At 48.4% G+C, this 11,856-nt stretch overlaps 1 protein-coding gene across 1 annotated transcript in view; it reads left to right on the top strand.

Annotated features, from left to right (window-relative positions):
- The first annotated feature begins 6,370 nt into the window (after positions 1-6,370).
- Positions 6,371-11,856, top strand: part of LOC144476907 (uncharacterized) — a 51,485-nt gene continuing 45,999 nt past the window's right edge. Inside the window, exon 1 of the mRNA XM_078194229.1 lies at positions 6,371-6,900. Coding sequence (XP_078050355.1) covers positions 6,372-6,900 — 529 coding nt within the window. The 5' untranslated portion in view covers position 6,371. The remainder of the gene's footprint in view (positions 6,901-11,856) is intronic.

Here is an 11,856-nt window from a genome sequence, read left to right as displayed (position 1 = left end):
ACTCTCTCTCTCTCTCTCTCTCTCTCTCTCTCTCTCTCTCTCTCTCTCTCTCTGTCTCTCTCTGGGAAACGGCGGCATGCTAAAATGGCGACGAAAGATGGTTTATTTTTAATGGCGGATGTCGGCCCGGACCTGGCCTGGCGTATTTTTTTCTCCCCCCGGTTTCGCTGACAGGGCCTCCCTTTCGGTCAAGCTGGATGACTCTTGCGTTTCCGGTTCCGCGGAATGACTCAGGGTGGACTGGCCTACCCTGTTATTCGAAAAGTTTTCGGAAAATACAGGGGACCGAACTGCTCGATAGTAATTTAGGGTTGAAATGCTGAGAACTGTGGCAGAATTTTTGTACTGGTAATTCTTTGCTAGAATTTTTGAACTGGAATTATTTTATTCGGATTTTCGTGCGAGAACTGTTGTACTAGAATTTTTGTGCACGAACTGTTGCATTAAAATTTTCTTCGAAAATTATTTTCGAACCGAAAATGAGAAACGTAGCTCTGAAAATTTTAGAAGCAATTTTATGCGAAATTTTAAACGATTATTCTGATATATTCTGAATAAATCTAATATACCCTAGACTATAAATAGATAAAATTGTATATTTATTATAAAATATAAATTATATATTTATTTCGCTTAAATAAATTTCCTATTGTAGAGATCTAACATTGTTGAATAAAAAACACTGTCTCGAATGAATCTGGCGACCTAAACGACCAAAAATTGCCAAGAAATTAAATCTCCCCGAATTTTTAAACACCCTCAAGAATTAAAAAGATTTTTCTCTCGAAGCCCGCAAAAATATTTTCCGCATACGAGGAGTTTACGATCCGAAAACGTTCCCCGCCATCTGCAAGCCGTACATTTGCCGGAACGTTTAGCCATTGTCGTTTACGAAGAGAGAGACCCCGGCAGATTTTCGCGCGGCTCGAAAATTTCAGTGTCTCGCAGAGCCTAGCCGGTGTCCCCGGCACGAAATCAGCGGAGACTTTCGCCTCTTATCTTATCTCGGTTAAGCTTAATACTAGAAAAATGGGATTCCACGGTGCCGTTCCCCGCGACGAAACTGGAATTTCTGTCTGTCAGTTCTCTCCTTTCCCGTCTCTCTCTCTCTCTCTCTCCGGCTGCCACCGATTGCGAAATGAAGTTTTATATTAAGCTTCCAGCTTCCTCTCCGCCTCTCTCTCTCTCTCTCTCTCTCTCTCCTTCTCTCCTTGCCTGGTTTCCCTGCCACCCCTGAGCGCGCCCACCTCCGCAAGCTCCTCCGCCACCCCTGCCGCCACTATCCCACCCCCTTGGCTTTTTTGTCGACGCCTTCCTTCTCTGCTCGCTCGCCCTCCTCCGTCCGCACCACCTCCCACCCCTTATATATTTACGTACCGATAGATCGTTATGTCGGCGTTTGCATATATATTGACATCGCCGACCCTCCCCGCGAAGATGCCTAATATATAGGCTATCGAGTGGCATAAAGAAACTCGTGTACAACCGACGAGAGAGAGAGGCACATTTTTTCCGCGCTGAATTTCATCCCCAATCTAGAGACTGTATCGGCCCTCTTCGTCGGATCGGCAAATGATTCGCCGCCGCTGCTAAAGAGCCTAACGAGTGAGGCGCTACCTCTAGTCGAAAATCGAATTTTGCGCCACGGTAATTTGTAAGTGATTAGTAAGAAATTTGTAAGTACGGTGAATGATTTTTCGAGCCTTGTTTAAGATTTTTAATTTAGTTGACTTTAGTAGGATGTTTCATAAGAGAATCTAGATATTCATTAGAAATAATTTATTTAGATTCCACTAACCATTTTCGAATATTTTATAATGGTTTGAATTAGGCAAATATGTTATAGCAATTGAAAATTAATTCTTAGGACAAATGAAATTAGGAAATAAATTATAGATAAATCATTCTCGATTAAAAATAGACTTCTTCGACACGTGAATCTTATAAAGTATAAATAATTGATAACAGCTTTCTTTAACTATTCTTGAGAATGGTCTGAAGACCTCCTTCAACTATCTTTAAAACTCGTCCGAAAACACCGAAAAATAAATTTTAAAAAATCACCGAAACCACCAATTAATAAACTGCTTAATTTTCGTTCAATCCTCCATATAAAAACATAGTTTTAACATCGTATCTCCCAAGTGCCGACAAACATACAAAATGCACTTTCTACACAATTATCACAATTGCGACGATTTAACATTAACTGTCGTTAATAGGACAAACGGGTCGTAAAAAAATCTGACTGCTAAGATTCGGGGGGTTGGGATCTCGAGATCGGAAGAGGAAAATCCGAGCGCGACACCTCCGCCGTTGGCTCTCGCCCCGATATATTCTTCCTTGGAAGTTTTCGTTCGTATATTTCGAGCATCCTTCCTATATTCTTCCACGGCGCGGCGGCGGAAAAGAAGGGGGATCGCGCGGCGGCGCGCGGGGGCGGGGAGGAGGAGGGACGACGGTGCCGCGCGCGCGATGAAACTTTTAATAAATGGCGGAGTCGATATGAAGTATAGGACTTTGACATATCGTGTGTCTGTAATGTATAGTTAAATCTGGCGGCAGATGTGGCGGGCCGCTCTCCTCCCTCGGCCGATCTCTCGCTCTCTTCCGCCTCTCCCCGCTTCCCGCTCGGAGCCATCCGCGCGCCCTCGTGAGCGTTTGCGAGCCGGTCGCCGCCCTTCCAGCCGCCCCGACGGAATTTTGCTCTATAACCCCCGTGATCCATTGGATCATCGATCGCGACCGGTTCTTCCCGTGTCTCGAACAGTTTTTTTTTTGCATCCGATACTCGACCGCTGTTTAATTGTCGAAAGGCTTGGAAATTTCGAAACTATTCTACTCGTTCTAAATTTATTGTTTTATAGTAGAAATTGGGGGTGAGATTCGAGGAACTGTAGATCGACGCATGTTTGCATTGTTAAGATTTATGATACGGTTGCGTTAAGCTGTTCTGCATCCCTTAAATTTATTACTTTATAGACCGAGCAGACGATTTGACGTGGGTTCCAGGTACTGTAGATCGATGAATTTTTGTTATTCAAGAGGGTAGCAGGAAATTGTTCAAACAGTTATGCACTGCTGTTTAGAGTTTATTTCTTTATGGAGTAAGCTAGCAATATTTATGAATATTGTGATTGCATCCTGATTAGTCGTGAGTGAAAACGATAGCTGCACCGTTAGAATTTATATAGTTTAATTACCCTTTATATAGTTTAATCTTTAATTGTGGTCCATAGTCACATTGACTATTAACTAAACATCTCTAACTTTCAAACTATCAATAGCATCAAGAACTGCATAAAATCATATCCAATCTTCAATATTTCCACTATAAAAATTGAATCGACAAAAAAGTAAAACATAAAACTTTACCGTCGCCAATTTTACCAAGCAACATGACGACTAAAGTCGGCAACGGCGTTGCATCTAGCAAAAAAAACCAGATTGGATAACTTTCCTTTTTCCGCAATAATTTCGAAGCTCTCGATCACGCGATAGACCGAGGGATGAAGACAGACCGGTTGATTTCCATTTCAGAGCGTATCGGTGCACGGGGGTAGTGGTATATATTATATTCTTTTTTGTTGGTTCGTTTCGTTAAACGGCCGGCGAACTTTTCAATCAAACCGGCTGTCTAAATGAGAGCTTCTCCACAAAGCGGATCAGGGTAATCTGTCATCAAAACTGCCCTCATGGCAAGTCGTCGTAGCACCAGCCGGCGCCCCCAGCGCAGCCGAAACCGTTGCGACGACGTCACATCGGTGCATTCGATGCACATCCCACCGCACTGAATTGCCTATCGAACTTACTGCATCGTGCCGTCACTCTCTCGTTCCGAGCGATTTCCTCTTTCGTGTATCGAGAGAAAAAAATGTAAAATGTTTCAACTAATTCAGGCTACTGGAATTTTGAGAAGTTTAATTAGAGAGAGCAGACGGGGTATAGTAATTGAAAATGTTGTACGTTCTTTTCTTTCTCTAGGCGATTGCATTGCGCAGTTTCACAGTATGCAGTTAACAATATTTCAGAAAATTTGGGAATAATTTTTAAAATGAAATTTTCCTAACAAAGACAACTGTAATATATCAAAATTTATTTTCGACCCGCTGAAATTTTAATTATACAGAAGGTGCAGTATAGTCACTCGCAACATTGCGAAACTACACTGTAAGTAATTTTAAATGATAAAATTATGCAACCTCTCCTCACCAGACGAATATATAACTCCAAACTATACCTTGAAAATCCAAAATTCTACTACAATCTCAATCAACAAGAAAGAACCACTGAATCAACTTCGCCCGCCGAGAAACCGGGGATTCCATCGACGGATCCGCGAAGCACAGAAAACAAAAGCACCCTGTAAGTCAAGGAAGTTCGGATCGTCGGGTTCCCGCGCGTTCCCAGCCTCGTAGGTCGATAAACCGAATTCCCATGATCCTGGGAGGCAGGATCGCGGGATCCGTTCGGCACCGGCGTGTCGGCGCGATCATAGTTATCCACCCGCGGCCATAAACACGTATCCACCTCTCTCTCTCTCTCTATCTCTCTCTTTCTCTCTCGCGAAAGGGTCGATCGTGACGGCGAGATCTCCGGATAGATTTTTACCTCTTACTCGGCCGTTCCCCTTGCACCGTGGCCCAAGTAGTATGGGGACCGCGTGGCCGAGCACGTGAGAACTTCCCCACCACGTGGCTCGAACAAGGATTGCTGCGCGCTGGCGCGACCCGCCCACATCTGCGCCGGAATCCATGACCGCCCAAGTCGGCCTCGTGCTCGCGAGCGGACGCAGACGAGGAGAGAGAGTCGCCGGACTGCATCGTCGCGGCGCGGAGCGGGTCTGCGTGTTGGCTGTGCTGGTACCCCTTTGGTCCCGTGCCCTCCGTGCTCTCCTCGCGGGAGAGGGAGCGAGAAAGAGAGAGAGCGAGAGAGCGAGAGAGAGAGAGAGAGAGAGGAACGGCTGGATCCGTTGCAGCCCGCCTACGACGCCGGAGGGCCGTGCCTCCTTCTACCTGATACCGAGCGCCGATTGGCCGCCGGCTCGGTTGGCCTCGATCACGTGACACCCTTCCCATGCCCCCTCCGAGAGGTCCGAGAAGCGGCACGGAGCCCGCAGAGACCCCCTACCTAGCCGCGGCAAGAGAGACAGCAGTAACAACAGAGACACGCCACGGAGAACACTGGAGAAGCGAAAAAGAGCGGTGTGTGGAACTCTCTCGACAGGGTGCCGCCGAGTGGAACTCGCCGAGTGCGTCTCCTTCTCCAACCGAAGGCCGCCGGCGACCTCTCCGCCTCTTCCTACCTCTCGGTGAGACCCTGCCTCGTTCCCCGGGTTCCTCCTCTCTTCACGCCGCCTATCTTTCTCCGACGCCCCCTCCTCCTCCTCCTCCTTTCTGCCGGCAGCTCCCCACCTCCTCTCTTCAACGTCCTCCTCTTCGTCGTCCACCTCCTTCTCCATCTCCTTCTCCACCTCCTCCTCCTCCTCCTCGTCGTTGTCGTCGTCGTCGCTAGACGAGCGAACATCGGAATCGCCAGCCTGCCTCGCCAGCCTGGGTTCCGGCCGATCGGAACACGCTCTCCTGGTAGCCGCGCTCTACCACTCTCGGTACCGTCCGGCGATCTCGCGCGGTTACAATCGATCCGGGTGACAGTGCTTCCGCGGTTGTGATCACCTGCCTTTACCTGTCCGGCGTCGGGCATCAGTGTTCTGTGCAAGTAAGACGACGCGTCGCCCCCCTCGTCGGCGATCTTTGTGGTGAACCTGGGTCCACGCAGCGTTTGGTGAACCGGGGCCTGGAAGTGAGCGCGGAGGTAGACGTGGTGCATGGAAACGTAGAGGATGGTTCAGTGCTAAAAAAAAGATCGTTCCGTGTGTACGAGAGATTCGAGCACGTTCTCTGGCTACCGAATAATTGTTCTAGTGATCTCTGCTACACCTGCACGAGCAGAGTCGATCGACGCCCCCAAGGTGGTGGATTCGCGGTGGCAGTGCGAAGATGGAGTGCTAAGACTCGATGATCGTTCCAAGGAATGCCCTCGCGCTGCGAGCCAGAGCTCTTGCCAGTCCAGCGAATCTGTCGGCCGCGTTGGATCTACCCTAAGTTCGAGGAACGCCGTGGGCCAATTGCGCGAGTACCGGAGGATCGTTCTAGTTCGCCAAGCCATCCAGAGGTCTTTGCAGTCCTGCCAATTACCATAGTCCATTGCAGCGGCCTGGAAATTCGACAAGCTCGCAGGCATCGGTAGTATGTGTTAGTGCTCCACCTTGAACTCTCTCGGCGGTGCTGTTAACCGATTCCAGCCGGCAGCTGCCCGTAAAAGTTCGTGGTCCAACCCCGCGAGCATCGATCCGGCGTCCAGCTCGTTCCATGCGCGGCAAACAACAGCCACTGGCGCACCAGGAAGAGGATCCTGACGAATCGGCGCAGCTGGGTAGCTCGGGCAACGTGCAGCAACCCGGCGGCCACCTCGAGGCGTTGGTCCACGCAGGCAAGGAGCTCGCGAGCCTGAAGACGAGGCCGACGACACCCGTCCTGGCGAACGACGGAGGGGGCGGCTTCTGGCTGGCCACGGTGGCCGCGGGGGCAGGTGCCCCAGCCGGGCTGCCCCCGCACGGGACCCATCATCCAGCCATGGATCCGACATGCGGGTCCGCGGAGACCGGGTTCATCAACAGCCAACCCTCCATGGCGGAGTTCATGACCGCGTTGCCCCAGCTGGCCGGCGAAGGCGGTCTCCAGCACTCGCCGGGCACAGGGGGATCCATCAGCCCCGGCTCCCATCATCCTGGCTACCACGCGATGATGGATCCTCACGGGGTCGCCGACCCCTCCGTCAACGTGCCCGAGTACCCGTGGATGAAGGAGAAGAAGACTACCAGGAAGAGCAACCAGCAAGGTAAGCGATGATGAATACACGGTTTGAATTAGTCGAGGGTGTTCCATTGTCTTTCGGGTGGGGAAAGAAGATCCGAGGAGATTGGTGATTCTGTTCTAAGTTAGACCAGTTATATTTGAGAAGTAGGATTGAACTTAGATTTTCAGTCTGAGCTACTTAGGGTACTTGGTTTTTGTAATAAATGGAGAGTTTAGAAGTTAAGTGGACTCCAAAAAGAAATTAATTGGTTTATGAGAGAAAATTCATACAGTTTACCTAGATATAATCAATGATTTATGGACTGGAGAAGAAATGTCCATCACCTTCTTCTTCAAAAAATATCTTTCTCTAAAGAAATACATCTTTGCTTCAAGAACGTCTTTCTTTTACCAGCAGACAAAATTGAGCAAAGAAAACTGTGCAACAATTATTATTTTTCAAAGACTTTCGACCATGCCGATTTAAATACTCTTCGACTACATTTGCGCTTGTAAATCCAGCGTATAACGAGCCGCAAAGCCGCGATTTAACCCTAACAAAGACGATTCGATTAGTTTTACCTCGACAGCGCGACAAATTTCAAACAGGCCCACCAACGCCGCCGTTCGATTCCCATTGTTCCCCATACGTGAACGCGTAAACACCGAGACGAGCTTCCAATCGGCGGTTAGGCGGAGTCCATAAATCAGGGGACCAACAGCCGAGAAAATTGAAGAAAAAACGTCGACGGTGATTATCAATTAAGACAGGGTGAGAGAGAGTGAGAGAGAGAGAGAGAGAGAGAGGAGTGGTTGCCGTCACTGCGGGGGTGAAGCGACAAACAGGAGTGAGTCAATTAACGTTGCGGCGAGGATTCGGCGCGTCTGTTTATAGCGTTAGCCGTGGTGCCGGTAGCATCGTGGTGTATCGCCTGACCAGGGGACACATTGTGGCTCGCCACGGGGTGCCCGGCAGTGTCCGTCGGCCTAATGACAGTTCTCGGACGGGCTCGCTCCTTTTCCTCGAGGAGGGCCAGGCATCTGGAGTCCGTCACGTGCGAAAACCGCGCGTTTTCCCCGAGCCACTCGTAAACATTCTTTGCTCGTCGAATTATGATGTATCTCCTACAGTGAGAGAACGAGAGAGAGACAGTTGACAATCGATAGACCGATGGCCAACACATGCGGGCCCGCAGCCGTAACCCTTTCAATGAGGATGAATTATTGTCTTCCGGGGACGAAGCAGCGCCGGCCGTTCTCGGTCACGGGGAATTCGGTGTCTTCGCCGTGACCCGAGAACCTCCGGACGATTCGTTCTGGTTTGAGGTTTCGTTTGACGTCGATTAGGCCATTCGGCTGGACTCCGGCTCCATTCACTCGGACCATGTGTCGATCCGAGTGGCTAATGATTTCTTTCGTTAGGGACTGCACTTCTTGCCGGCTTTCCTTGATTTATGTTCGCTTTGTTTGCCCGTGATCGACAAATTAGCTGTTTGGAGACCGGGCTTGAAAAATTAGTTTACGGTGCGGGGTCTTGTCGCGCATTGTTCGACGGTGAACGGTCGTGATTGCGAGAAATGTTCCGCGCCCGTAACTTTGATATTTCGCAGCTTTTCAGTCGCCGGGATTTTACGGACTTTCCGATTGAAAGATCACCGGGGAATATGATTGGCGAGCATCGAGATTAACGCGCCTAATTGTAACGCGAACGTTAACCACCGATAGGTCCAGTCGAACGACATTAATGGCTCGACGCGCAGTTCATTTTGATTTATTCGCTCGAGAGAGTTGTCCAGTCGAGTTTCGCTTAGAAAAAGCGGTAATCCGCGAGCCATTGATGAATAGCCGACAGTCGGAATAATCGACGAATGAGAGAGCTTCCTGGAACGATACAGCGTCGACCTGTTCACTGCAATATTTGCAACAATGATGAACGAAATGCCTTGTTCTTGCCTCTGCAATTTTTATCTAAGGGAACGAATAAATAGATTTTCTTCTGGATACATTCGATATATATCAATGCCAGATACAAATTAAGAAATACCAAGCTAATTATCAGGCCCCGGGAGACACACATTTAATCTTCTCTTTAGCATAAAATATTCAGTTGAGTAACAACTTCGTCCAGTCCACCATGTGCACTTCATTACGAACTTTCACTAGACGACCAGACACTTAATGCCACGGTGCATGCCCCGCTCGCAGATAGAGAGACGTAGAAATTTGCATCGCATCTATAGAATTACCCATTTAGCCCCGGGCTTTTCGAAAGGTTAATTGCCGACGCAGCGTTTCCCTTCCAAATTTTCCGAAACTGTCCCTCCAGCAAAAATTGATAAGCCTATTGCTCAAGATCGCGTCCACGCTAATGACAAAATTAGAACCTTTCTACTCTTAATTAATTGTTCTACGTTTTTGCAACTTCAGTGAGTAAGATTTTTTATATATATTTGGTATATAAAATTATTTGGTACATTCTATATCTTGTATTACCCTCAGTAGTATATTTAGTGTATTCTATATTTTATATTAACATCACTAGTATATTTAGTATATTTTACATTTCATACAATCTTCACAATCATACTTGGTACATCGCACGTTCCGTTCTTAACCCTTTTTCTATTTTAAATTTTCACGAGCCTGACACGATTTTCTAAACAACGAAGATAAATTGTTCCGCAATTAAACAGCCCTTTACAAATCAAATCAGAATTAAACTGTCCTCAATAAATTGTTTTGCAAATAAACTGTCCGAATTAGCCGTTCTGCAATTAAACTGCCGGCAACGAATTATTCCATAGTTAATCCACATAATAAATTGTTCAATGCGTAAACCGCGAGAAAGAAATTATTTCACAATTAAACCACCCTTAATAAATTGTTCAATGCATAAACTGTCCTAAATAAATTGTTCCACGATTGATCTGTCTTCGTTAAATCATAGAAAAATAAACCACAATTAAAGTGCCCTCAACAAGTAATTAAGAAAATAAATCGTCTTGAATTAAATTTTGAAGACGTCATTTTTTTCTTATAAATCAAAGAATTATATAGAACAATAATGTTTATCGCCTTCGTCAGAGTATTTTATTCGATTTTCATGGTCTTCGAAACGGCTCAAGTCACAAAATAGAGGGGTGAACCATTTAACAAGTCGGCGAGCTCGATCACCTCCAATCCGAGGTACATCGTCGAATCGTCGGTATCCCGTGTCGATAGGAGGAAGAGGAGTGCGCGATCGTTTTCCAGCAACTTGTTGGCTATTGTCGGCCCATCGAGGACCGATAAATCTGCGGGAGGGGAGGATAGGTCCGTGGCACGCTCCAACGACAGAAGGTCGCCTGTACACGCCGGGTAGCTTGGCAATGGGATCAGAAGGGGTGGCCAAGTTTATGGGCCACTAGGGCCGACGGGCGCGTACCGTCGGTCCTCGAAACGATAGCCACCGCGGCACGGCCTCCTCTTTCCATTTATCTAACCGTTCGGCGAAGAGCGAGCGAACCCAGAAGAGAAGCCGGACCGTCCCGGCCCGACCGAGGCCCGGACCACGGTCCGGTTGTTATCTGGAAAGTCGCGATCCGAAGCGGCGGTCGCGGGACACATACACACGCTGTCGGAAGATTAAGTGTTTGGCACGAAGGTTAACCAGCCGTTGGCCAGGCGGTAACACGCGGAATCATCTGTAAATTGAGCCGAGGGCCAATGGGAGAGAGCGTCGGGGACGGCCATAACTCACGCGGCCTGCTGGCACCGATGCCCGCGTACCCTCTCGGCCCTCTACGTCCACGCGTTTTGCCTTTCGACCCTTCCACGCGCGGTCGCCCTTATCGGCGACAACCCCTTCGCGATGACCACTGGCCGAAAGAGGACATTTTTAAGACTCGTCCGACCATCCCGAAGGATTTTTAACCCTCTCGCTGCGGACCAGTCTACGCGTGTCATTTAGCGGTCTTCAACCCTTGCAGAGCGGAACAACGATGATCGTTGGTTATACACTTCTGAAAACTTCCTTCTAACATTTTTAATAAATAACAATTCTTTCTCTAAATGTCCGCTGTACAATTTTCTAATTATTAGGTTATATCACAATTTATTTACGTGATAGAATACAAGGTATATCTTATTTTCTAAAACTGCTTTTAAAAGATTAATTTCTCCTTAAAATCAAGTATAATAGATGCATGATACTATACTGTACAAATGTAGAGAACACACGTATTACAACAGGTTCTTACACGCTTGCAAAAAATCATTTCAACCAAGTTTCTGTTACCATTGCGCTCCGGATCTTCAGATCCGCGCGAGCAATCCATCCTCCTCCGGAAAATTTCAATTAGCGGAGTTTCCATCCCCCCCGAAGACGTGGCGCGTCATCTTCGTCCGGGTCCTACGAAGACAACCCTCTGTCCCCGGGTTTGGCAGCGTGTGATCGTGCGTCACCGTGGCTCGCATTAAATTCCAATCTGTAACGGGAACGTGTCGTCTACGCCGCAACGCTGTGTCTGGAACGGTTCCTCCGAGGGGGATGGAACCACGTCTCCGATTAGTTATTTGCGGGGCGCCGCGCGCGGTGACGGGGGGTGGCCACGGCGGTGGTGTGCGAGCGGCGGTTCGCTTGGTAATTCTTGCCGGATAGCAGCGAGAAAAAAGGAACCAGCCGAAAAGGATCCATGAGTGTTTTTCACGATGGCTTGTTCGAGGCGTCTCATCAGTCACGTCGCTCCGGGTAGCGAAACCGGAGGCGCCAGCCCAGAAGACTCGCCTCCGAAACGCCGATGTGTCAATTAATCCCTGCATCCCCCGGGACACCGCTAGGCCAGAGGCTGGATTATCATTATCCTCCTTGCTATCGCCCTTGGTACGCGGGAGACACCCTACGCCGGAGGACCGCTATCTTCCGTCCGGTGACACTTCTTCCGTCGCCTTAGACTAGTTTGCTCCCTTGTCGATTGTTCGCCACGAAACTGTAGTGTTGCGACACGCGATTCTTAAATGA

This window comes from Augochlora pura, chromosome 11 (genome assembly GCF_028453695.1).
Source record: "Augochlora pura isolate Apur16 chromosome 11, APUR_v2.2.1, whole genome shotgun sequence".
Taxonomy (NCBI): Eukaryota; Metazoa; Arthropoda; class Insecta; order Hymenoptera; family Halictidae; genus Augochlora; species Augochlora pura.
This window is presented reverse-complemented; position numbering and strand designations above follow the sequence as displayed.